The sequence below is a fragment of the Drosophila kikkawai genome, chromosome 2L (genome assembly GCF_030179895.1).
Source record: "Drosophila kikkawai strain 14028-0561.14 chromosome 2L, DkikHiC1v2, whole genome shotgun sequence".
In the NCBI taxonomy this organism is placed as follows: Eukaryota; Metazoa; Arthropoda; class Insecta; order Diptera; family Drosophilidae; genus Drosophila; species Drosophila kikkawai.
Window position 1 is genome coordinate 11,838,491 of NC_091728.1, and position 27,134 is coordinate 11,865,624.

Sequence of the window (27,134 nt, forward strand, 5' to 3'; positions counted from 1 at the left end):
CAGTTTTCCGATTTAAAATTAATGCTCTTTTGGCCGTGTTATGATATTTTTAATTTAAAAAAAAAAATTAAGAAGTTTTTTAATATAAAAAATCCGATTTCATAATACAAAATAATATTTTTCCAAGTCAAGGAATCATTTCCGACCCCATAAACCATATATATTCTTGATCAGCATCAACAGGGGAATCTTTCTAGACATGTCCGGAAGAAATCGAATTTTTTGCCATTTTTGCGAAATTTGATAAGGGGTAACATCATTAAAATTAGCAAAAATGGCCAAAAATTTTGATATCTTAAAATTTTAAATTTGGTATGCAGTTTTTTTAAATTAATAAAAACTAACACAAGACCGCTTTCCGAATCGAAATTAATGCATTTTTGGCTTTGTTATGATATATTTTAATTGTTACCTGCAAGGGTACATATATTTGGCTGGCCAAAGTTAGCTTTCTTTCTTGTTAAGGTTTCAAAAGCTGCTGATCGAAATCCTTAATCGAAAAACCTTACGAAGATGCCCTCTTAAGGATCCTATAATTTCATGTTCAAAGCTTTAGATATCTCACAGTAAAGCACTTCGAAAGCTGGTTTATTATACAAGAAATTTTCTGATTACCCCAAGTAGGCCCTGATATTCATTTAATACCAGTAAATTTTAAATGTCCTAGTTATCTACTTTATATATTCACTCGTTTTACAAAATTCGTTGTGTTAACACCTCTAGAAATAGTTATTGTCCAAAATTTATCGTTACTATTTTGTTTGTTGTAAAATCCTATTTCTGTAACTGAGTTCAACGTGAGTTTAGCTAGCTTAATAATTATAATAATAATAATTAACTATACTTTTCTTACAGCTTTTAAGATTGACTTTTTTAGAACGAAAAAAGGATAAATAAAATTAGGACCCCTAAAAAAGCTAAACCTTAACTAAGGTAAGCAAAACGTCTATCCTGCTTATAAAACTGTATTCAGAGGTTTGATTTTGTTCAGAACATGTGCTGCGGACCTTGTGGACCTCGTTGCTGCGACCCGTGCGGCGGCGCCTACAACTGTTGCGTAGAAATGTGCTGCGAACCCTGCACTCCAGCCTATCTTCAATGTACTATTATGCCATGCGGCCCCAGAGGTTGCTGCTAAGTCATAAATATGGAGCTGCCAAATAGGAAATATTGAGATAAGATCGATGCTCCTTCTGTACAAATTTATAATGGGTTTATATTCGAACTTCTCAACGACCTGCAACAAAATAGTAATATAAACATCGAGAAAAATACAACGAATAAAAAAACGAGTTCTTAAACATTTTCGTATAATATTATTTAAAGACATGACCAAAATCTGCCACCAATTCTAAAAATATTCAACATTTTTTACAAACACTTGTTATGAATGTACGAATCTATTCCAAAGGAACATCTTAAATTATTAGATTTTTTTAGTTAAAATATTTTCCTAACTGAGTTGGCTTTGCTTTCAATTTCGAGGATGTAGTTGAACTCGTTCTATTCCATAATCAGTTTGTTCCCAAGCCTTGTCCTGTAAGGTGTGTTTATCGTCGACTTTTCCGTATAAATATTTTAAATGTGAGTTTATTTAAAAAAAAATGTACATGATTGAAAACCCAACAAAATGGTCTCTCAATATTTTGCAAATACTGCTCCGGTGCATTTACTAACATTTTCAGAGTACACTACAGTTTTTGGACTCGTGTAATATCAGATATTTCGTCTTTCCAGCCACCATGTGTTGCCCTAGCCGCTATTACCGCTCCACTCCCTGCGTCCAGTGCTGTCTAATTGACTGCAGCTACTGCTGTCCTACATCGCAGTGCGGAGGTCCTTACTGTGTTACCGCCTATTCACCAATGCTAGGCAATATTGAATGTCGATGGCAAAAAAACACCTTAACGGGACAGAATCCATCTAGTAATCCCTGAATTCCAGTGCCTGCCAAAATCTTTCAAGTTGCCCAATGACAACGGGAGAAATCATCAGTCTGACTTTGAGTCTCGTCATGAACACGACACAAAAATCATAAATCATCATCAAAATCATTCCAATAGTATAAACTTTTTGGAAATAGGTTGAGGTAAGTGAGGAATTTTATTATTTTAATAATTTAACATTTCTTCTTTAGTTCTTTCGGGTACTCCTTGTCGAACGCAGCCGTCAAATTTTACGAACTCCAAGATGTGCTGCAATCCAGGAGGCTGCTGCAATCTACCCGCATGCATCCAATGCACCAACTTTTGCTACAACTGCTGGACAGGCACTGCAACAATGCCGTGTTGCCGCTGCAGCGGCAGCTGCTGTTGCGGTCCGCGGTGCTGAAGGCTTTAGGTGAACAAAACATAGTGGAACAATAAATGTAAAAAAAAAAAAACAGCACAAAGGTTTTTTATTTTATTTATTATACAGAAAAAGAAAAATTAATACCGTTAGAAAGTTTTTTAACGGAAAATACTACCACGCGCATTGCCTAGTATTTTATTTGAACAAAAAATACTATTTGACGACAATCGAATATTATCGATAGTCCACCGAAACAACAAACAGAATTTAGACGCTAATCTCGCTAAAAAAGTAAACAATTCCTGGACGATGCGATAAGACAACTGGAAACCGTCTAACTATGGCGGAGGACAGCCACTGGCTAAGCTGGTGCCGGCTGTGCGCCAAGGACGATGCCAGGAGGAACGTGAAGGTGCAAATGAGCGACCAGACGGGAACCTGGGACAACGTCCTGGTAATGGCCATTCGAAAGTACTTCGAAGTGCATGTAAGTAGTTATCTGGTTTAAGGAGATGCTGAAGATGACGCTACGCCACTTTCTATCTCAGATGCGGATGGAGGATGAGCTGAGCAGTGTGCTGTGCACCGAGTGCTACACACTGATAAGCGAACTAATTGATTTTTCGGAACATGTGACCAAGGTGCAGGCCATCTTCGAGGTGCTGCGACGCACGGAAAAGGAGCCGGACAAGCGCCTGGATGTGGCAGCTCTGCGACAGCAGTACGGACTTGATGAGGATGACTGGACGCACATTATCAAGCCAATGGCAGTGCCGGAAATGGACGACGTTTCAGAGTTTGGGAAACGAAAGCTAGTATTACAGGAGGAATCTCAACCACAAGGAGCAAGGGAAGAACTCATAATGATAAGAGATGCAGACTCCTCACAGCGGGCTCAAACCAAAGACACTTTAGAAGGCGATGTGCCCAAGCAGGAATTTATTGACATGGATCCCATTTTGCTGGAGAACAACTATACAAATCAGTTGGGAATGGATGATGTGCTGATTGAGGTGCCGCAGCATGGGGAATCTCGAATGTACATCACCTCCACCTACTCGGGTTCCAGCGAAGAGGAGGAGGAGGAGGAGGATGTCAAGCCAGACCTGATGGCAGCTGATCCCGAATTCCTGCCACTTACACCCAATGAAATCTCTAGTCTCGTCTCTTTGGCCAAACCGCTAACGGCCGATAACGAAGTAATCGCTGATGAGAGCGGCAAACGCAGACGCATGAGTTGCGAGAGATGCGGCAAGGTCTACAAGAATCGCGCCTCGTATGAGAAGCACAGGGAAGGCGAGTGCCGCAGAATCGAGCGAAGGGTAAAAGTGGACAAGGCAACAACCGCCAACACCACCTGTGATCTATGCAACAAGACCCTCTCCTCTGCCACAGCCTTAAAGCTGCACAAGGAGGGCATGCACAACAATGTAAAGCCCTTCATATGCGATAGCTGCGGCAAGCAGCTGAAGACAATCACGGCCCTAAATGAACACAAGCTGGTGCATACGGACAATCGGCCGTTCGAGTGCAGCATCTGCAAGGCCAGATTTAAGAATCGATCTCGACTGAAGGCCCACAACCAGATCCATGCGGAGCCCAGCTTCGTATGCAACATCTGCGGCAAGAAGCTACAGACGCGTCGCACCTGGAACATGCACAAGGTGGTGCACAGCGAGGAGCGTCGGCTGAAGTGCGACGTCTGCGGAGCACTATTCAAGCGCTCGAAGACACTCAAGACGCACTTACTCAGCCACACGGGCCTACGGCCATATGTGTGCAACTATTGCGGAAAGTCTTTTGCATGCAATGCCAACTGTCGATCCCACAAAGTGAAGAAGCATCCTGTGGAAATGCAGCAAGAGGATGCCGCTGGCCACTTGCCGTCACGTTTGAGTATACCCACGCTGGAAGAGCTGCGAGTGATGTGAGTAGTAAAGTCTTTACAAAAGTCCATTCATTTTATTGATTTCTTGTTTTGTTTGCAGGACTAAAAAACTACCAAAATCATCAGAATAGGATAAGCCTAGAATAACAAAATCAATAAATAAATACAAAAAGAAAACAAGAAACTATTTTGGTTGAAATTCCAGTTTGGGGACAGGGAAATATCAATAGCTCTTTAATCGGATTGTTTTCTATCCACATACATATGTACTCGCCATTAGTAACCTACAGGCTTTACTACGTGTCCTTGAAAATAGACTGTATTTTCGTCACGAATTATGTAAGCAAACGGATGATCAGCTATGAAATCAATTATTATTTCTCGAGGTTCCTTAGATAGCTGCCGAGACACTGGTATTAAAACCGCTAGATATTAAGAAAATGTATAATATATATATATTTAACAGAAAAGCAAACCCTTACCTGTGACAGCTGCTGCCTCTGCGCCCTCTTCATTTACCTCTATGAAGGCTTTTTGCAAGACTTTATTAATTTTGATGTTTGATTTAAGCACAAGCGAATGGCCAACTGCAGGTACGAGAACAATACTTAAATCCCTTGATAACAAGGATAAAAATATACCAACCATTTTAAGGTAATCCGTTAGTTCCTTTTCAAACTCAATTTTGAACTTTGGCAGCTTGACATACACTTTCCTTTCGAACAAAGGTCTTGAGAAGCCTATTATCTTATCCTCCAATTCGCTAAGACCATCCACCTTGTTCGGGAGAAAGATGAGCATTGACATGGTGGAGTTTCGATATGGCAATTCGATCACTTTGGCATCTCAGTCATACAGGTAAGCAGCTTTAAATGTTCCCAACTGGGACATCATCTGGGCAGGTGAGCGCTCCTCTTTGGATACTTGATACTTCTTTTTTGATTCTGCTTTTATCAAACTTGTACTGCCATTGGCCTTTGAAGTAAATGGCATTCAGGAGCAAGGCTTTTAGACCACGATTCATGTCACTGGAGGTAACTATTTCCCTGATTTTGCCACGAGTCTGATCCGACACCCACTGGTTGACCTTCCCGGCTGCACTTTGAGCATTGCTAAGACTGATGGTCACAGCTTCTGCCTTGAAGGAGTCTCTCAATACTTCATTATACTCTGGCACCAGACTATATTCATCATTGACGTATATCCGGTTAGCCAGTTCAAGAATCGCATCCTTTTCCCGCCCTAGGAGGTCATTAAGGAGTTCCTTGTACTTGCTGGCCACCTGCTTTTTCTCCCCCGTTAGGTTCAGGGCGGTTCGTAGTTCGTCTGCTGTTGTCCCTTCAGCTCCCATGTACGCCATGGCCATAGCTATCTTAACGGAGAGCGGAGAGGAAATTAGATTCTTCTGCGCATTATCCTTGGCTAAGAGTCGATAGAAGTCTTCCGTGAACCGGCCAGCCACTGACTGATATGAGACCTGGGAAGAAGGTATTAAATGGATTGATATGGATCCTCTTGATTTAAGACTCACCAAAGTATTTCATTGGAAACTTTGTTTCAAACACACTGCAGATTGTCGGGCGGGACTCTATATATACCCTTTGTTTTAACCTAATTTGATATGGAAATTGGACATGGAACACTTTCGGAGATGAACTAATTCGTGTTTTCAATTTCAAAGGTAAGAAAAAGTTTTGAAGCTATTGGACTCTAAGGTACAATTGTCTTTTTATACCCTTGCGGGGTATTATAATTGAAGTAAGAAGTTTGCAACGCAGTAAAGGAGATATCTAAAGTATATATTATCTTGATCAGCATCAAAAGCCGAGTCGATCTAGCCATGTCCGTCTGTCCGTTCCCAAACCCTATATCATATAGCTGCCATAGGAACGATAGGAATATTAATAGAAAGAAATTAAAGCTTCGTTGTTTTTCAACGTATTTTCATCTACTCTGAGCTATGAGCTTTCTCTTATTTTATTTTGTATTAAAAAGCCTACCTTTTCTTTAATATTATATGGCTTAGTTTTTTACTCACCTTTAAGATATACAAATATCTTTATGAATATGTTTAAATATTGAATATTGAAAGCCATTTAGTTTATTTAAAAACAAAATAATTTTATTGTGGTTTAATGGAAATAGAAATTCTTACAATACAATTGTTGTTGTTGCTGGTTGTTCTTGGTTGGTTTATTAATAATGTTACACAACATTTTTTAAATGTTAATTAATACCGTATATTAATATAATAATTTCATGTTGTTTTTGTTTTCTTCATTTTTTTAATTACTTCGAAAATTGTGGCCCCTAAGCATTAAAAAGACTTTCATGTTGTTGTTAAATACTCAAATTCACGCCGATGTTGTTGACATTTGCAATGGAGTTATTGAGTAGAAATTCTTGTAGTGTTGTTCTAGAACTCGTCACTCGATCAAATTGCAGCTTTTAACGAATTATCATGCATTTATTTTATTATTTTTTTTTAAGTTTTTCCACATGTATAAAAATATTTATATATAATTTAATGTAAGTTTTTTTTGGTTTTGTTTTGTTTTGTTTTCCCTTACACATTACATTAATGAGTTGTTTTTTATTTTGTTTGCCTTACTTTTTTATATATGTATAAAATGCGCATACAGTTGGAATCTTAGATTATAATAATAGTTAATGAGTTAATAACGTTCACATTCAATTACATCGTATTCGATTTAGTTACGATTAAGTTTATATTTTATTTGAGTTTTCATTATTTGTTCTTCTTGACCAAAAACAAAAAGTAAACACCGTTGGAAAATATAAAATATTCAAGTTAAATGCTTTTCCTCTTTTGTATTACATTTAATTGTGCTTGATTCCTGGGTAGGATTGGTTGATTGCGTGAATGACTGATCGACTGACTGACTGACTGACTGACTGATCGATTGACTGACTGAGTGAGTTTAATGCAGGGTGTATGAGGAGGAGCTGAGCTGAGCTATCCTGGCAGTAAGTTGGGTCAGTTACGAACTTTAACCAAATGTTGTAATTGTTCAGTATCATCAGTACCAGTTTCTGTCTGTGTGTGTGTGTGTGGTTAAATCTTTGTATGCATATTAGAAACAGTATATAGCATATAGTATGCATTTGGTGGGCGTGTATATATGTTATTTTATTTCTTACGTTTTTCTTTTTTATTTTTCTTTTTTCATTTCAACACAAAAAGTTAACAATTTTCCCGTTTCGAAACAGCTGAGAGAATGCCTGACGCGACAAAGTCTACAATGTATTATTTGTAATTATTTTATATACTTATGTAAAGACTAAAAATGCCAACCCTCAATGATATACATGATTTGCTTGTCAGTCCATATTTTCCACATTTTCCTTCCTTATCATCCGTTGCTTTAACATTTTCGTTTTCTTTGTAAGTACTTCTTAACTGTAAAACAAAATTTGAGCGAAATATACGAGTTGTAACCGAGAACGTGTGTGGCATGGTGTAAACAATTAACCATAATAGATAAAACATAATATTTTAGCAGATATTAAATGTTTGTTTTCATATGACAATATAATACATATACGGTATATGAAAGCCATTTAAGCAAAACCCTGTATACACTTGTTTTTTTTTTTATTTAGTTTTAAATTCAAACTGCGGGAGACTTTAAAATCAAATATATAAATCGTTAGCTAAAACATAAATATATATATGTGTATATAAAGAAAACTTAATTATAACGACATTTAACATTAGATTGGTGTTCTTTTTCGGTTTAGTTCATATTTGTTTTCGTTTCGTTTTGGTTTCGTTTAATATTAATTATTATAAAAATACATATATGTATGCATGATGACTAGATGATGATTCCATGATTCGGCTTAGTTGCACTATATAGCTTTATAAATATCTAAAATCTAGATGCGAATGCGTGATTATGAGTAAGATGAGCTAACATTATGCATATTTCCAAATGATTTAGCAACATTCTTTTCTTCTTTGTTTATGTATTGTGTTTTTGTTTTTAATGTGCGGTTCGACCGTAGAGACTCATTTACACTAATTGCAAATATATATTCGTATTTATATAAATTTTTTTTGAGTCCCAAAATTGATTTAAAATAATTGCGTAACGTAAACGTGTTTCATTTCCATATCCTTACATAAGAAAATGAATGGCATGGCATACAATCCTTAATTAATTACCACTTATTTTCTCCAACAACAAATTTCAACACAACTTAACACAATTAAATGGGGAATGTTTTGTTATTAATAATAATAATAATCTCTCTTTTAAATGAAATGTTGCTGTATTCTGTCTGCCAAGTAGCTCTTGTTGTCACTGCTGCTGCTGCTGCTGTTGTGTAATTTGTGCATTACTGTAAGAGATAAAAATAAAAATTAAACAAATTAAAAAAGGGGGAATTTATAATTTAGAAAATAATATATTATAATTGAAAATTTTGAGACATACTTGTGGTAGAGTAATTTTTCTAAGCCAAAAGAACAGGAATAAAAAAGAAATGTGTTAATTTGTAAAAATATGTCATAATTTTATAAACTTCTTATTTAGTTATTGCATTATACATTGCCCATTTGGTTCTCATTTAAAGTTAGATTAACTTTCTTTCTTAAAATGTTTCACTTAAATACATTTTTTTTTAGTTTTCTTTTTTTTTTGCGTGCTTCTGCTTTATTTTTAGTATTATTTTTTAATATGTTGCTTTGCTTCAAAAATTACAAAATGCTTGGGATATGAATTGTGTATGTAATTTTTGGTTTATATTAGGTAATCTTCAATAGGAAGAATAAGCAGCTAACAACAAACATTTAATTATTATGCCTTATAGTTTGTATACGCACTTTAATTATAGATTAAATTTACGGATGTATATAAATATTATATTTTGCACCTAGAAAAGTTAGCGAAAATATTCATTATATTCTTCTTCTCGTTCTTCCTTTTTTTTTTCTTATATTTTTTTCTTGCATTTTTAGTGTTTTATATCGTTTTAGTCAATAAAGAAGTGAAAAATCAGTTGTTCAGCCTAAATCAGTTAGTTAGTTTTAATTTCTCAGTTTAAACAAGTGCAGAGATAAAAGCGGAAACGGAAAATCTTTTCAGAAAAATTCCCTAAACGAGTCTCATATTCATTTTATTTCACAAGAGTTTTTATTTTGTTAAGTTTCACGTTTACGTTTTCGAAGCAGTCTAAGATTTTGTTGTTTTTGAGTGTTAAAAAACTGTTGAGTTCACTACTATATATATTTTGTTTTCTTTTTTAAACACACACATAAATATATATATTCATATATATACTCGTAGATATATATATATATAAGTATTAGCAGAAGTAGCCTAACGTGTAAAATGTATTACAGATGGAGAGGTCCAGGACTTAATCCGGGGCTTCAACTTCAACTCGTCTCGTTTTATATAATAGTAGCAACATTATAAATATAAATATTCATATATATATATGTATGTATATGTGTATAATTTGTTGTGTAAATCTTCTTTTTTTTTCAATTCGTGTATAAAATCAGTCATAGTCATTAATTATTTTGTTTGGTATTTATCATTTATGTTTAGTTGTGTTTCTTGGATTGCTACTTGAATATTCGGTGAAGTTCCTAAACCAAAGCAGTTAATGGTTACAGAAATGATGAATTGATCTTGTTCATGTTTTTGTTCCTCAATTTCTAGTCTAGATAATCATGTTATCAATTCCTTACTCCTAATGAGAAACAAGGAAAACCATACGGGGGGTGGGGGGGGTGATGGAACGAAATCGTTTTACGCAAATTCTTAGTTAGGTTACATACCAATTACATACACTCAAACAGACACTACTCAAGCATGCATATTAAATGTATTCCTATATATACGCTCCTCGTGTTCTTATTCCCTTAAAACATGTGGTTGAAGTAAGCACTACCAAGAATTAAAATCCTACTTATTGAAAGCCGATTTCGATCGAGCTGCGATCGCTTTGCACTAGATGCTAACCGAAACATAGACGACACAGACACACTCAGTTGTTGAGATTATTCAATTGGATGCATATATCTATATGTTATGTTCATAATAATTTAGTGGTTCAAGCATTTCTTTTGGAGCTTTCCTTTTTTTTTACTGCATAATTTCTAATAATACTTAAAAACACTTCTACGAAGCCAGTTTGAATTTTAATTTACTTTTTGGATTTGGTTTTAGTTTTAGTTTTGGTTTTGGTTTGCTTTCATTAGTTCGCTGCCCTTTTGAGAGATATTGAATTCAAACTGCCGCCAATCTCTACTAGAACTTGTACAAAATTTAAATTCCATACAAATACGCTTAACAATGCCGCCAAATGACCTTTGATTTATGTTGTTTTTTTTTTTTGTTTTCTTTGTTTTTGGTTTGGTTTTTGTGTTCCGTTCCTTAATAACATTTATCAAAAATATAAACTACAATTAAAATGATTTTTAGATATGGCATACAAACACCAAATATGTCTGTATATATACATATATATATATCCTAACATCTAGGTCTGTTCTGTTCTGTAACTTGTGCCTGACAGTCTCTTAACCAACCCCAAAAAGAGAGAGGAGCCAATCCGTAGATGGATTGGCCTCGATTCGATTTCGCTTCGATTCCGTTCAACATTCATAGAGAGCTCCTAACAATCATAAAAAATAATAGTGGCAATAATATATATATGGATAATATGTATGGATGTATATGTGGTGTTTTCCAACACTAGCATGCATTGCCATTTATTATACAACACTTACGCTTAACATTACTCAAAATATGACTTTTCTAAATGATTCTTTTTTATCCTTTCCTCCTCTATCGTTTTCTTTTCTTGCGTTTTCCTTTTTTCTGGTGGTTTTTACTTAACTTTTGAATTTTTCCCTTTCCTTTCAGATTTTTCCCTTCCGTTTTGGCGTCCTTTTTTCGGGTAAAACTAGACTTTGCCCAAAAAAATAATCACAAATGGCGACACACGCGAAATGCCCAACTACATATACTATATCGGCAATATTAACATACATAAATCGGTCATATATATATATATATATATATATAGAGCAAGATATCAGAGGGCCTTGACGCTTGTCTGGTTATATAGAGGATTAGAGCACAGTTAATTGGCGGTATAAATCGTTTACATATCGATCTGGAATATCGAAAATAAAAACTGCTAATTATTTAGTAAGTTTTGATAGCTCACACTGTGCTTTAGTTACACAATTTATCTTGTATAAATATTTTATATATTTCTCTTTCTCTGGGATTACGTGCCAAAGAGACTATTTTTCTTTTTATTTATTTATTTTTTTTTGTTTTGTTTTGTTTTGCTCCTTATCCGAGATTTTTAAATATACAGAAATATATATTTAAAAAAATTGTTGTCGGTTTTCCTTATTTTCTTTTCTTTTTTGCACAGTCTATTAGATTCTCAATTCATCAATTTGTTTATCAACATACATTCACATATATATTTATATCCATATAAAGATTAAATAGTTTACCACTAGTACAATAGGGGTGCGTCAGAGACGGACAGAGAAATGGGGTCGGGGGTCAGAAGGGCGGAAAGAAAGGGGCTACGGAAGCGGGACAGTCGGCATCATAGGGTTAATAAACATCGCATCTGTGTTCAAACCAATAATGTACAAATCTAAAAGTGCTAAGAACGGAAAATATAATCAAATCGAACAAATAATAAATAAATTAAACAAATTGTTGGGTTTTCTTTTATCGGAATATGTATAAAAATCTTTAATTGTTTCTCAGTTTCTCAGTTTGTGGCATTTGTTTTGGGTGTGTTGTGTTTTTCGTGTAGGGTTTTACAACAGTTTTTTTTTTTGTTTGTTTTTAAGCAGAGATTGCTTGGCTATTGTTAATGCATATATTTTATATTACTTTATATTCTTTCTTGTGTCCCACTTTTCGTGTTTGTAGTTTGCAGTTTGTTGTATAACATTTTAAAACGTAATAATAAAGATATAATAATAGTTGATAAACATAAAAACAAATTTATGCAAGCACAAAATACAAATAAAAGTCCTTGTCAGAAACGCGGCTTGTGCAAGCTAAAATGCTAATAATAAATATATAATTAAATAGTATGCATTAGGCCATAATAAATACCATCAATTAGCAGTTTCATTTATGTTTTAGGTGTTTTTTTTTTTTTTGTTTTGTTTCAACAATTTATATAAAAAATTTTCAACAGTTTTTATTCTTTTTTTTAGTGTTTGTATTTTGTTTTGTAATTTTTTTTTTTTTTGGTTGTCAAAGAGTTTGTTTTTCTCTCACACAGAAAACGTACAATACTTTTGTTTTTAACCCATTTGTCGTTGTTACAGCTACCATTATACATCGATACATATCAGCTTTAAAATACAATAATAAGTCAAATTCAAGTCAATGAAATTTTACAACAAGAAAGAACTAAAAAATATATTCTCGTATATTTAATAATCTCACTTAAGTAGATACACACAAATAAAAATAATTATATTATAGTACAATCGAAATAATAATAATAATAATAATAAAAATATAAACCAAAGTTTCAAGTTACACAAAGCAAAGCGTTTTTTCAAAACAAACAAAGAGGAAACTATGCTAGTTAAATACTACGTTTTGTTTTTAATACAATATTCGTAAAATTATATTCAAGAATTCTAATACCTGCTTATGCGTGTGGGTGTGGTTAATGAGGGAGGGCGGGGGTAAGGGAGTTTGGGGATACTTCGCGTCGCGTTTCAAGCTCAAAACTAACGAAAAATAGTGATTATTACTTTAAAAAAATTACAAAATAAACATTTTTTAAATGCTGTTCCTGTTAATGTTGCGTTTGTAGTCTCAAAAAGTTGTTTGTTTTACCTTCGCCTTAAATAGTACACACTAAATATTCACTTTAGATATTTAACTTGTCACATCTTCATCCCTCTTTCAACTAACGTTTAACTTAGAGAACACTTTCGTTTAGGTTTGCATTGTTTTTGAGGCTCGGCAAACATAAATGCTTTCATAATCTGAATTATTGCAAGCAACAACAAAGTCTAGCTAAAATACAGTGCGGAACATCATCCTTCCGCACTGCCTGGCCTTCTTTTTATTAAATATTAATATTACTTTCGAAGAAACCAAGAGAGAGAGAAAAACAAAACAATGAAGCGAATGGTCGTCTTGGCTTGGCTTGGCATGGTTTTCTTCATTTTTATAACTATTAAATTATTTTGAGATTTTTGCATTACTTGTTTAAGTGTTTATCATAATTTAATGTATATTTATAAATACATATATGCGTATGTATAGAGACATAGACATATTTAATTGTATAATTATAATAGTTATAAATGTTTTAAGTCTTCTGCACTGATTGCCAACTTTCAGTTAAGTGTTATTTTGTTTAATCCTTAATTTGATTTATCTATGCACACGCTCACGTTCGCTAATCGATTAAAATTAAAAACAGTCGCATGTGTTGGTGTGCACATAACTATTCATTTTCGTCTTCATTTCTTGTTAATATTTATTTAAATTCCATTTGACAACAAATCATTTATCAGGCCAAACAACAAATTTGTCGAAATAATAGGGTTTAAAAAAAAAAATTCCTAAACAAAAAATAGCTTTAACAGTTATGAACATAAATGTGTTATTTTAACTACTTTCAGTGCATTGTTTTGTTGCAGTTGTTGGTCTTGTTGAATTAAAATTAAGAAACGGTGTGTTGATGGTTTTTGTTTTAATAAAATTCTTTTTTCGTTTTCGTTTTGTGGGGGGTGTGTGGTTGTACAATAATATAATAAAACAATAAAAACATAAAAACTAAGCGAGTATAAAAATTTGTGAATTGTTGTTTGTGTGTCGCGGTTGGGTTCGGTTTTGTTTTGTTTTTGTTTTGGGTTCGGTTTTGATTTCGTATAAAAGTAGCAAACATGTCTTAGCGGATATAATTAAGGTCTACAATATAAATAATCAGTAATCAATAGGTTTCTTGTATAATCAAAAATAATTTATAAACGTAAAAAACAGTTATAATAATATATATGTATGTATCAAAATGTGTTTATGCAATCAAAAATAATAATAACAAACAATTTGCGCAATCATATATAGGTATATCTAAGAATTACAATCAATTATTACTTATTTAATGCTCGATACGCGGCTTGTTCCTCATTTGGGGTTGTTAATTGTTAAATTTAGATTATATAAAGTTTACTTTTTGTTAATTTGTTTTAACTTTCGCAGTTATTGCAACAAAGTTAAAAAGTGGAGGGATTTCTTCTTGTATTATTATGATTATTATTATTTTTGTTATAGGTAAGTAGTGTCATTTATTTTGTTTTTTTTTTCTTTCAAAACGAATGCGGGAGAGAGACTTGCACGCGAGAGAGATGGGAGATGGGGGCGGAAAAAAAAAGTTGCTCAGTTTGGAGTCCGATTTATAAAATGAACGTGAAAATTCACACAGAGATATCCGTATATATATATATATTTATCGTAAAACAAATACACAAAAAAATATAAAAACTAAGCCTTAAACAGCGTAAATATACATATATATATATAAAAAATCAAAACAAAATTCAACAATAATTTAAATAGATAATTAATAAAAAGCAATCCAACAGTGTGCGTGTGTAAGTCGTTAGGCTATGAGACGACGACAGTACGACAGTTTCAGAGGAGAATAAGGGGCATATATATGTAGATTTCGATTCGGTTTCAGTTTCTTAATCTCTTCCTGTTTCTCTTCTCAGATTTCGATTCAGTTTAAGCTTTAGATTTAGTTTTTAGAATTATAGCTGGGGGGAGACCGCGCAAGTCAGACTATTGAGAGAACTAGGCTTAGAGCAGAGAGGTGAGAGAGCCGGACGACACCTGACAGTACTCTCCCCTGTTCCGGACTCCCATCCATGGAGTGTGTTTGTGTGTGTTGTATGTGTGTTTGTGTGTTTACATACCCACTGGCGCCAGTTGGACATAGCGATAGATGTAGAGCCGGTAGTCTTTGCTGGCCAGCACCACACTGCCATCGTCCATTAACGCCACATCGAAGCACTGGGCATGCTTCACCTTCGACTCGAGCGCCGAGATCAGCTGCCCTTCCTGCGTGAAAATCGTCAAATTGAAGTTGTTGTGGTTGTCCGCTATCAGGATCTCGCCGTTCGAATTGATTCCGACTCCGATGGGGTAATTGGTGATGCCCTCGCCGCCAATTTGCCTTAGGTATTGGCCCTCGTAGTTGAAAACCTTGACACAATGGGCCCGATTGTCGCTAATGAAGATCTCCTGCTTGTCGTTGACCACCACACCGTTGGGGAACTCCAGATGCTTGGAGCAGCCAAACTTGTGCAGCACATTGCCATTCTGGTCGAAGATGATCACGCGCATCACCTTGCACTCCACCACGATAATGCGTCCCTTGTTGTCCACAGTCACGCCGCGCGGATGCTGCAAAATGGTGGCTCCAAACTTCCGCACAAACTGTCCATACTGGTTGTAAATCTGGATCTGGTGCGTCGGTGAGCGTTCGGTAACGATAATGTCCCCGGAGTTGCGAACCACGGCCACTCGGTTCGGATACAGCAACTGAGAGTCGCGTTTGCCGCACTCGCCGAACTGGAACTTGAAGCGTCCCTCCTTGTCGAAGATCTGGATGCGATGATTGTTCGTATCCGCCACAATGATGTCGTTTTGAGCATTCACCGCCACACCGCTGGGCTCTGTAAACTGTCCCTCCATGACGCCGAACTCACCAAACTTGCAGTGATATATCATCTTCTGGCGCTTGATCTGCGACTTTGGCGGGTAAATGGTAGCCGACAGCAGCTTGTTGGTCAAGTCTAGGAGCGATTCAGAGCTAACGGCACTGCCACCGCCACTCACCACGGTACCGCCTCCCACCGACGACAGACTGGCAAAGGCATCGGCCACGGATGAGCTGCCTGCTCCTCCGCCATTAGTCACAGACGAAAAGAGATTATCGCTGCCGCCATTGCTCCACTTCTCGTAGGGATTATAGTGTGCCACGGTGCTGTTGGTGCCAGTTCCATTGCTTCCGTTGTAGCCACCGCCTCCGCGCTTGGGCATTAGCTCACCAAAGTGCTGCTCTACGGCCAAAGCGTTGCTGCGATCTCGGCCGCTTAAAAGGAGGCTTCCATTGCTAAAGGCTCCGGCGCCTGAACCACCAACAGTAGAGCTGCTGCTGTCTAGCAGACTGCTGCCACTCAATCCCAGACCGAGGCCATGGAGTGAGGATTGCGCCTGCAATTGCTGATGATGGTGCGACGACGCCTGGTGATGATTGTGATGGCCGCCGTGATGATGCGACTGCTGATGGTGACCGCCATGGTGGCCACTGCCCGCGCTGCTGGCGCTGCTGTTACTTGCGCTCTGTGTGGGCCTAGCGATTGGTGGCTGCTTTCCGTGACCGTTGCTGGGGAGGCTTAGGCCGGCATGGCCTCCATCTGAGCTGCTGGCCCGGATATAGCCAAAGGTGTTACGGACGCCAGCTTGAATCGACTGATAGTTGGACATAAACTCCATTTCGAAGGGCAGCTGCATCTCCTGGATGCCCGTTTGCAGTTGCTGCTCCAGGGACTTGCGCAGGAGCAGAGCTTCCGCCAGCAGTGATGACGGTGGAGCAGGACTCCGCTCCACAGCCTCGCAGGTGGCCAGACCCTTGTCGATCAGATCGCGGGAACGCTGCTGCCACGCACTGTTGCTGTTCACCTTGGCCGAGTACAGGGACTCCAGCTCCTTGAGCAACTCCGTCTTGCGCTCATCCAGCATGGAGGCAAAGAACTGATGCGTCTCGTTCAGCTCGTTATGCGCCTTCTGATACTGCAGCTTCACCTTGGTAAGATTCTGATCCGAGTTTCCGGCAATGCCCACAATCTCGCCAATCTTGCCGCGCATATCGGCGAGCAGTGTCTGCAAGGCTGTCTCATTGGCCGAGGTTCCCGCGGTGGAGGCTGGTGTCAATCCCGGAGACTGCACATTCTCAAGTTCGTGCAGCCCGGTTGAGTGCTCCAGGACAATGCACTCCTTGCAGACCAGAATGCAGCAGGTGCGACAGCTAAACTTCAGCAGCTCCTGCTTGTGGCGCGGACAAAAAAGTTGCCTTTGCTGCTGCTGTTGTTGTTGTGGGTGCAGTGAGCCGTAGAGTGAGTTCTCCTCTCGCTGTTGCTCCTGGGAATTCGCCTGGGCGGCAGCGGCTAGCACAATCTTCGAGAGCTGTGACATGGGCTGCGCCGGCAGCAGCTGTTGCTGCTGCTGCTGCTGTTGTTGCTGTGAATCGAGCTGCTGCTGCTGTTGCTGCAGCATCATGGTCAGAGAGCTGGCGTACTTGAACTCATTGGAGGCCGGATTGTTGCTCGGCGATCCAACGGAACCCAGTGGTGAGCCAGCGGTGGTGCTGGCCTCAAAGCCCTTGATCAAGCACACATTGTGGCCGTTGAAACAGTGCATAAATTCGTGAGCAGTCACACAATTGGCGCACAGATAGCTCTGGCAATCGAAGCACTTGGCCACCGCATCGCTGCACTTGCTCTTGCAGGCGGTGCAACGTGGCGGGGATCCATTGGCGGATGTGTTGCTGGATGAGCTGCTGCTTCCGTTGCTGGCACTACTGTTGCTTCCCTTGCCTGCTCCCACGACCAGGCTGCTGATTCCAGAGTTGCTGTTGCCATTGCTATTGCCCTGCAGATTGCTACCAATCACGCCGGGCCCGTTGCTTGTAGTTCCATTGTTGGTGCTGATCACACTGCTGCTGGTGCTGCCGCAGCCACTGAGACCGCTGGTCGAGGAGCTGCTGGACGATGATGAGGACGATGACGACGAGGATGACGATGAGCAGGATGAGGAGCTAGCCGAGGAGCTGGACGAGACCGAGGCCGAGATGGGATGATGGCCATTGATCACCGTCACCTCTGACCGGGACTTGACGCTGCTTCCGCCCGTGTACTCGTCGCTGCAGATTGCCGAATCGCTGGCCGGTGGCGATGAGCCGCTCAGCGTGAGCGGGGAGTCTGATAGGTAGCCGGCGTGTTCATACGATTCAATCGAGTTCGCCCCGCCCCGCATCGAGTCTAGTGATGGTGTCGGCGAGGACGCCATCTTAGCGCTGTAATTGCCGTCGGTGGCCCCGTTTACCTTTAGGAGTAACAGCTGCAAAGAAACACGGCAAGCGCAAAGAATAAAATTGAGAAAAATTAATTATTAACGAGTGCTAATGTGTGTACACGGAAGGAAGATTGTACTATGGTCGCTGCTCTTCATTTAAACGTGCGGTCGTTATCCGAGTACCTCCGACAAGGAGTTTACGATGACTTCATTTATAATACTTTAAAAGCTTTGCTAGGATGCCACAAAAAACGCTGGCGTACAAAACTAAATTAGATTGAATTGGACTCCTCATATATTTTATCCTTTTTAATAATTTTAATTGTACGACAACTTTGGAAAAGTCAGGGATATTCACCATAGCTTAGCATTTAAAATACATTTCTCTACATATTATTATAGCTTTGCTTTTATTCTATGCCTTTTCCCTTGAATGAGTATGAGTCACCTGAGGTCCTTCCTTGTCTCTCTTTATTTAATCCTCATGACTCAGCCGCATTTGGCATTTCCATGGCCCCAACAACAAAAAACAAATATATTCCACAGGCAGCCCCTTTTTCTTAGTCACGGCCTGCCCTCTCTTTGTTATCATAATTTGTAGTTAATTGCCTCCATCCCATCAGCGGTCGAACACTCTAATCCCCCAAAGCTTGACAGCTGTGACCCGTCTTTTATTAAACATCCTCGAAGACGGTTGAAAGGTATGTGTAAGCATGTCTTTTCTCCATCTAAAGGGGATCGAATCCAACTAGGAAACACGCCCCCACGGAATGCTTTTTAACACAATTCCAATTTCTTACGCCACAATGAAGCGAAGCTGTACTCTGGGATGAAAGAACTTTGGCCGCGAGGGGAATCCCCTGCCACACATACCCGTCGCCTTCCCCCTAATTTCCCCCCTATATCCTGCCTTCAGAGACGAAGTCGGAGACGGACACAAATGCAATAAACGCACGCACAGACAGACGGACAACTTCGCCACTTCACAGAGCCCCTCGTCATAATTTTACTCCCCCTTTTTGCTTCCTTCGCGGTTCGCTGCCTTGGACAGACGAAGAGAAGGGAACGGAGCAGGAGCAGAAATGGCGGCTAGGAAAGTAACAGGAGTTGGAAAGCGAACAGGGCAAAGGCCGTTGAAATATGAGGGCAACAGAAGGGGAGTTGTACAACAAACCCCTGTCGCAAAAAAAGTAAACAAAACGATAAAGGCAACAAACTTCGGTAAGACGAAGGATATACATCCTTGCACTTTTGTTACAAGTAATTGAACAAAAGCGCGTTGCCAAGGCAGCATTAAACATTTTTATAGAAAGCATAAATCATGTGACAGATATTGCATTTTTAAGTTATGTTGTGTCTCCTCAAATTGGAATTGTGTCAAAAAGAAAGCTATTAAATATTAAAACGGAATTGAAAAAAATTAAAGACTTGAAAGATTGGATTGATATTCCTTTCATTACAAGTTTGAGCAAAGTAGAAGAACTCTTCTATGTAAGTTAGGGTATCGAATATTCAGGAACTTCTTCCAGAGTTCTAGACCAAGCGAAATTTCCGTCAACAAGAAAATCAACGTAAAAGGCAATTGAAGTGAAAGCAAAGAGAGCCAGCGAAACGAAACGAAATACAAAATCAACCCCGAAAAATGCGCCCAAGGGGGAGTTTTATATGCGAAAGGGATGTGGCCCTGAGAAGGGGAAAGGGAAATGGAGTCCTGCAACTGTCTAGACTGGATGTACATTTATCATGCGCACACACACACACACACACCACACACCGGCACAGTCGGCATACATATACAGTGATCCCTAGAAACTTCCTTTCTTTTGTCTTTGTTTCTTTGATCTTTGTTTCTTAAAATCGAATAGTTCAAAGATCTAAGATATCAAGTTCCTGTATGTTGCAATCAAATTTGATTTTTAGATGCCAATTCTAATGCTTGCAAAAATCCCCATCCTTATGTTCGTTCCACATTTCATTCCGATATTTATAAATATTAATCATTTTTCAACGAATTAAATCCATTTAGGGTTTAATTTGTATTATTAATACATTTTGTGAAATAATTTAGGTAAACAAGGATTATAATAATTTACACTCCAAATCTAAGAGTTGGTTTTAAACAATTATTGGAGGCAAATTGTATGTTAATAGCCTCTAATAAATGTTTTCATTTGCATATTTCATATATTGGAAATGGAATTTAAACTTTCCTTTTCAATATTCCTGTTAAAAGCTTACTATTTTCAGAAAGAATTAATCTAAATCCATTTTCCCTATATCCATTAGGCAACTGTTAATCCAAGATACGCGAAAATACACATTTTCCGGTACGGATTCTCATTTTCAGGAGCGACCACTGTACAATGTGATAAACGGAGATAAGCCAACACTTACCTTTACTTTTTTGTTGTTATTTTGTTGTAGAAATTTCTATATATATTCCAGTTGGTAACGTCGTTTCCTGGTTGTTGTTTTTGCTTTCTTGTTGCTATAGTTTGTTGCTCTCGTCCTTCCTCTCTCTCGCTCTCTACCTGTCTCTGTCTCTGTCTTGAGCGCAGTCTATATGATAAAGTGTGTGGTATGTTGATGGTTGTTGTTGGTCTTGTTCTTGCAGTAACACGTTGAAACAAATTTGTGTAGCATACTTTCAAGAGCTGCCCAGTTATTGCGTCGCGCGCACAAAAGGCTGCAATAGAAAAGAGAATGCCGTTATTGTTATTGTTATTATTAGAAAGGATAATTAAATGCTAAGCAAGGTGACGTCTGCGTGCGTACGTGTTTTCAGTTTTCCTTGCGTCCTTGCTATAACGGAAAAAAATGCTTCGCTATTTATGTACAATTGCGTGACGTGAATGCGAGGTAGCTCCCTGCAAAACTAACTCTGCGCATAATGCAGCGACCCGGGTAAAGCTCACATCTCAGATCCCAGCAGTCACTCCGACAGCGACGCCGGCAGAGGCGGCGGCAGACTAGCGAGAGAGAGCGCCAAAATGTCCTGGGAATTCGCTCTGCTCCACTCACAACAACAACAGCAACCAGGGGGAGTCACTAGCTTGCACAAGTGCAACGCTGCGGCTGCTGTCTGTCTGTGGTTTTCCTCTTTTTTCCCCATAATAACTAATAAACTCTAGAGAAAGCACGGTAAAACCCCGCCAGAAAATCAGGGAAAAATCAATACATCCTATTTACATTTACAAAAAGAGAGACAGGAACAGTGAGAGAGCTCGCGCAAAGAGAGTGCTCTTTTTGCCGAACTGTTGAATGCCGGCTGCAAAAGCAACAATAAAACTGCACCCCCTCACCACACCACCCCCCACAAAAATGTTTAGCCACCCCTAAAACAATATGGCGGCCAGTCACCCACAGCAAAACAAATAAAAGCAACAACAACAGAAAAGAATACGGAAAACCTCCCCAGAAAGAGCAACAAACGGTTTATTTGCGCGCGCTACAGGTTGCGTGAGAGGCAGAAAGGCACGAAAGAGAGAGCACAGCAAGCAGGAAGCGATAACCGATAACTTTGGCCTGCGCATGTTTTTTCCCCGATTTGGGCAACGACCGCAGCCAAAAGCAATAAAAACAAAGCGATGTGCTCTCCCACACACAAACACGTACCTCCCATCTCTTTCTCCTCGCTCTATCTCTGTTCTATGTTGCCGCAGAACTTTCGAGGAGAAGAAGAAGCTATGCTAGAAATGACGTTGCAGCTCATCAACATAACTGCATAGCGAAAAATTTCTGTATACCGGCAGACACGGTAGCCGGAAAGAGACAGAGTTGGAGCCAGAAGAGCGAAGATATGCGGAAAATGGCCAGACGACACACACACACAATAGACAGATTTACACATGTAAAGTAGCGGTAATTTTCGTTTCCTTTTGCCAACTGTTGCGAATCGAGGGGGATGTCAGAAAAGTATAAAAATATGGTAAAAAAAAAAGAAGCGTTGCGGAGATCTTCAAAAGGTATCGATCACTCACTCACTAACGTTAGCACTTTTTCCGCTCACACCTGACACTCGCACACACACAGCCAAAAACATAACCGTGTACAGGCGAAGAAACTGACTCATAAACAAACCACCGGTAATTTCGACAAATTAGTTAATAAACACGAGAATAGCACAAAAACGTCACCGGTTAAAGAGGAAGAGAAACAAGAAATATGCACTATGGAATCTACAAATACCCTACAACAAAAGACATGTTATTTCAGCTTGACGATCAACATAGTAAATGTTTTGTTTAAGCTAAAAATTAATTATGGGATATTTATATAACACATACATAGATATGTATGCTAAAAATAACTTATTACAACAATCGAAACTAAAACTCCAACGATAAGAAATATCTTTAAATAAGAGTAAAATCATAATTCTTACAATATAGTAGATAGAATTGAAATTTGTCTGAAATTTTGGGTACCACTGATCAAAACAAAGTGATGTTTCATAAATTTAAGCCCTGAGAAAGGTATTGAAACCATAAATAATCTTAGTATTGTAGAATTTCTGATGAAGAAATAGAGGGGATAGCTTCTCCTCCTTCCTCTATTGGGTCATAAGTTGATAATGAGTGAATTGTCTATCGATTAGATTACCCAATTTGTGAGATACATAGTTGACGGAAGGCAGACGACCAGGCCAGGCCAACAGGAATACGGGCCAAATCAAACTGACAGTTGGATTGTATATCATGACGAGATTAATATCATTTGGGGCCACAGGCCATCTGAATCGTAGAAATATTGTGTCGTCTCCTCGCTTTTCCGCTTTTCTGGCGGGCGACTGTGCATAGAGTGTGCCATAGCTCAAAGTCGGTGCCATATGTTTTACTTTGCATTTTTCTTTTGGAGGGGCCACAAATTCCAGAGTGCTTGTAAAAGTGTTTAAAAATAGAGAGCAGGCTAATAATCAGAAATGCGAGTGCAGTGCACTGAGGGCGGCGAGCCGCACCCCTTTTTGCTCTACGCCCCCTTCCATCTTTTGTAATTAAGCACAGCGAAGAGGCGCACAAGAAGCAACGAAGGAGGAAAGCAAAACAAAAGGGAGCTGAGAATAGACCAGAACCAGAAAAGAACGGAGCAGAAGAACCGACCCATGTGAGAAGTGGAACAAACTGCGCCACAGGCATTACTAATGCAAAACAATTTGTACAAGATTATAAATTTCATGGCTCAGGAGAAGTGGAAGAAAAACAAAGCGGAGCGGCGGCGTCGATGGCGATGATTATTATGAAGGAAATAATGATCAGAAACAAGAGCGCGGGCAGCAGCACCAAGTTCAAGCCAAAAGCTAGTGTGGGTGAAAAAATAATAAGGGGGGTGCGAGCCATTGCACTACACTACAGTCGTACATCGCAAAGACGCATATAATTCATGTGATTTCCTAATGAGTTCAATATTATTTTAGAAATGGTTTCTACAAGACGCAAACCCTAACTCTAAAGAATATGCCAGCGCTGACGGTGTTTTGTGTTTGTTACCTTGCCTTATGTATGTATTTTCACGTTTTACCATTTTTCTTAGACAAGTACCACTGTAATTCCATAAAATGCAAATCAAGCCAGCAACAAAAATAACGTGGAATATGGCAAAGAGGAAGGGGCGCGTTCGTTCTGGTTGTGCAGCAAAATAAACAAGCGTTCCATTTTCATGCATTCCCCTGCGGTCTGTTTTTTGGGGTTGCAACTGCGGAATCGTTGAAGCAGCGGCTGCAGCAGAGTTCAATGGTACCCAAAGGCAGATTCACAATGGTGGTACGAAAAATTGGCAATGCAAAAAAAGTTTGGTTAATCATTACTAGATTGTATTAAATTATAGTATTTTGTTAGATAAATTTTCAAGTTTACTTAAAAAACACGCTATAAAGCAATAGCTACATTTTGAGATACATTCTTCTTATTTATCCTTTAAATCTAATAATTTGCCCTCTGTCGTATCCACAGGATACAGAATCCACGAAAATGCATGGCAAATATACCAGAAGACCAGCACAAAGAGCATGGCCATAAGACAGAACAAAGCAAACTACGCTTACCTGTTCTGTCCACACACATACACACCTAAATTCACATTCTTCTCAGAGGTACCACAACAACAACAACAAAAACGCTGACAGTTGGAAGATAAAATATCCATCCCGAACCCAAGGCCCAAACACAATTTCAATCCTCATCCCATCAGCAAAATCCCAGGTTCCAAACTCCAAGCTCCATGTACCATCGCTTCTCCACAACTTAATCGCAGACAAAGGCACCGCCAGCCAACATCACGACCGATTGTTGTTCTTGTTGTCTCGGTTCGATGCAAATTAAAATACAGTAGATATTGGCAGAGGGCAACAACGAAAGATCCAAGCTAAGGATGGCAATGCATTGTCTGAGAGAAATTAATGAAAATCATATACCAACATAATTTTGTGGTATCTACTATATAAAATAACATTTTGAGGAAACCTTATTATTACCATTTTCTACCAAATTAAATATCTGAATTCGTTTTATAATTGGATATGCTTAGCAAATATCCACTGTAATCCGTAGCAGAATTCGTCGAATTCTGCGACGTTTGCTCCTCCCGTTTTTTTTTTTTTTTTTTCTCAGACGGTGCCAGCTATGCGTCAGCAGCAGCCGGGCAGCGCCGCGACCCCCAAAGCAGCTGCTGGTGAATGAAATTGACTCGACGCATTTTATTGAAGACAATGGGCGAAAAAAGAAGGAAAGGAAAAGGAAATCTGCGACTGCGACAAGCACAAGGGAGTTTTATTGTTGCAGAGGAGAGATGAAGACCTGGAAGAAGAATAAGGACAGCAGAAGAGCAGCAGCAGCAGCATCCAATTTAGCAGACAACAACGATGTGCCCCGAGATCCCAGACGCCGTGCATCTCTCCTCCTTCTACCTCACCCCACTCCCCGCTCTCCTTCGGGTCGTTCTCCCACGACTAGTTCCGACTCTTTCCCACTCCCGTCAAAGGCCCCGCAGGTCAACGTCGTCGTTGCAGTTCTTGTATTTTATTATTTTTTTTTTTTTTCTTATTTCTTCTTTGTTGTCTCTTTTTTTCTGCACAACATTTTTCTTTCTTACTGCGCTTTGTAGTGTCTGTGGTTCGTTAGCTGCTGGCCCCCTCCCTCGCTCGAGTGCATTGGCATTAATGGGTGCGAGAGAAAGGGAGATAGCGAGTGTCTGCGTGTCCTGGGCTCTACACTGGTGGTCGGAAATAGCAAGGCAACCTTGCACGCAGGTACAGTGTCGGCTGGGAAATATTCCATATAGAGTTTAAGATACAAAAATTGTATTCTCCAACCACGTTTTTGTGTACACCTTAATTGAGCTATCGACTTTAAAATAAGTCTGCAACAGAAAATCTTAGCAGAAATCTAACTAAAAGATTTTTATTTACTATGAAAAACATAAATTTGCGCTATCTCCTAGGGGCTGCAACACCACCACATCATCCAATCAAGTGGAACGTGTTCGCTCGCCTCGTTTGCGTGTTAAGTTCCGATAAATATTTACTATCTTCTTTACATTTTCAATTAGAGTTGTACCAATTTCGGGTTCCCCTCGTTATCTATTACGTGGTGGCAAAGCGACGCTCTGCGATAGTGCAGACATATACAGAACACAAAATATACATAATGGGTACAGCAAGAAGCGCTGGCAAAGATTGGCGGGAACTGGCAAGCGAACGACCCCGACCGAGTTCTAGAAATCTCGGAAAAGAACAGTGTCGCCACGGGCAGGAAATGCATTCTACACAAGAGTTTTCTTTCCGAGTTACGGGAGATGGCCCAAATCGGCCCTGATGAAAGGATCGTTGACTGGAATTATCATTTATCCGTTCTCTACTCTGGCTAGCGAACTTATCTGAATTGCAAATCACGGAAATGGTACATCACAGCAGCACAGATACAGTAAACTCCCTGTTGTTAAACCTTTAATCTTTAGTTTTCAAGGACTAACATATGTACATAAAATGTTCTCAACTGAATCATATTGCAATCTCAATAGTTTTTATAACAAAAATATAAATAATTATATCTCAAACTAATGTAATCTTGCCTTGAACAAGTGGTATACCACCTTTAAACAGGTATTTCACAAGTTTGGCTCAAAACAACTTAAGAATTTCTGGCTTTTTTGTGCATTAATTATAAACATGTTTTCCAAATTTAACAAGAAACCATTGGCTCGCAAACAATACAAACAATAATAATACTTAGAATCCCTGCTAAACGAAATCAGTCCCGTTTAGTTTGAGTACTAGGGAACCTTTGACTTTGGGTTAATCGCTAGTCTTTTCTATCATGTTCTCGCTTTCCGGGGCCCACTGCAATCGGTTCTACATAAAGCACAGCCAGCTGCGACAGCTTTTAATCAGAGATCTGCTGGCGTCGCCAAATCGAGCGTGAAACAAGACACATGGAATATATAGCGTTCGACAGACATGTTATGCTGTATTTCTTCTTTCCGTTCTGTACGTTTGTTTTATGTTTGCACTCACACAGAGATAGGAACAAATTTAAAACACGTTTTTAGCGTTCTCGTATTTTTTTTAGTTGGGTTCGGCGCACACACTCACGCAGTTTGTTTATTAATGAGGAACCCCAAGCGTGGCTCACACGTCGATCAGCCTGTCAGTCAGTCTACACAGTGATTAAATTTAGAGAACATTGCCGTAATAATTTTTTGTTTAAAATACACACGAGAAACAAGAAAACCAACTCGTTATTTTATTCTTCCGCATCGACAAGGCAGCAACAACAATAACAAATAACGATATCAACAACAAAACCCAATGGCGGGGAATTGTTGAAACAGTT

The 27,134-nt window shown here is 38.8% G+C and overlaps 4 protein-coding genes and 1 pseudogene across 9 annotated transcripts in view; 3 read left to right on the forward strand and 2 right to left on the reverse strand.

Annotated features, from left to right (window-relative positions):
- The first annotated feature begins 642 nt into the window (after positions 1–642).
- LOC108082728 (male-specific sperm protein Mst87F) lies at positions 643–1,301 on the forward strand. The gene is made up of 3 exons (XM_017178236.3): positions 643–797; positions 856–933; positions 992–1,301. The coding sequence occupies exon 3, from the start codon at positions 995–997 to the stop codon at positions 1,136–1,138; it is 144 nt and encodes a 47-aa protein (XP_017033725.1). The 5' UTR covers positions 643–797; positions 856–933; positions 992–994; the 3' UTR covers positions 1,139–1,301.
- A 140-nt stretch (positions 1,302–1,441) lies between these two features.
- Positions 1,442–2,385, forward strand: LOC108082726 (uncharacterized). The gene is made up of 3 exons (XM_017178234.3): positions 1,442–1,584; positions 1,738–2,089; positions 2,138–2,385. Exon 3 carries the CDS (start codon positions 2,191–2,193, stop codon positions 2,329–2,331), a length of 141 nt encoding a protein of 46 aa, XP_017033723.1. The 5' UTR covers positions 1,442–1,584; positions 1,738–2,089; positions 2,138–2,190; the 3' UTR covers positions 2,332–2,385.
- A 91-nt stretch (positions 2,386–2,476) lies between these two features.
- LOC108082873 (zinc finger protein weckle) lies at positions 2,477–4,412 on the forward strand. The gene is made up of 3 exons (XM_017178451.3): positions 2,477–2,779; positions 2,841–4,219; positions 4,281–4,412. The coding sequence occupies exons 1-3, from the start codon at positions 2,633–2,635 to the stop codon at positions 4,309–4,311; spliced, it is 1,557 nt and encodes a 518-aa protein (XP_017033940.1). The 5' UTR covers positions 2,477–2,632; the 3' UTR covers positions 4,312–4,412.
- A 158-nt stretch (positions 4,413–4,570) lies between these two features.
- Positions 4,571–5,743, reverse strand: LOC108082874 (serine protease inhibitor 42Dd-like; annotated as a pseudogene).
- Positions 5,744–6,770: 1,027 nt separating this feature from the next.
- Positions 6,771–27,134, reverse strand: part of brat (brain tumor) — a 39,732-nt gene continuing 19,368 nt past the window's right edge. For 4 of the 6 annotated variants that reach the window (XM_017178256.3, XM_070288719.1, XM_017178260.3 and 1 more), the window contains 3 exons: positions 20,704–20,995; positions 15,147–18,354; positions 7,840–8,545 (listed from right to left, as the gene is read on the reverse strand). In XM_017178256.3, coding sequence (XP_017033745.1) covers positions 8,460–8,545; positions 15,147–18,303 — 3,243 coding nt within the window. In that variant the 5' untranslated portion in view covers positions 18,304–18,354; positions 20,704–20,995 and the 3' untranslated portion in view covers positions 7,840–8,459. Of the gene's footprint in view, positions 7,602–7,839; positions 8,546–11,909; positions 18,355–20,703; positions 20,996–27,134 lie in introns of those variants that run through there. The other 2 variants (XM_070288720.1, XM_070288724.1) reach the window with 2 other exon arrangements.

What these genes read in the sequence shown, in the direction of transcription:
- LOC108082728 (XM_017178236.3), top strand. Translation starts at nt 995, where the DNA reads ATGTGCTGCGGACCTTGTGGACCTCGTTGCTGCGACCCGTGCGGCGGC.
- LOC108082726 (XM_017178234.3), top strand. Translation starts at nt 2,191, where the DNA reads ATGTGCTGCAATCCAGGAGGCTGCTGCAATCTACCCGCATGCATCCAA.
- LOC108082873 (XM_017178451.3), top strand. Translation starts at nt 2,633, where the DNA reads ATGGCGGAGGACAGCCACTGGCTAAGCTGGTGCCGGCTGTGCGCCAAG. An exon ending in GAAAGTACTTCGAAGTGCAT is followed by an intron (nt 2,780 to 2,840) that starts GTAAGTAGTTAT and finishes TTTCTATCTCAG; the next exon opens with ATGCGGATGGAGGATGAGCT. An exon ending in CTGGAAGAGCTGCGAGTGAT is followed by an intron (nt 4,220 to 4,280) that starts GTGAGTAGTAAA and finishes TTTTGTTTGCAG; the next exon opens with GACTAAAAAACTACCAAAAT.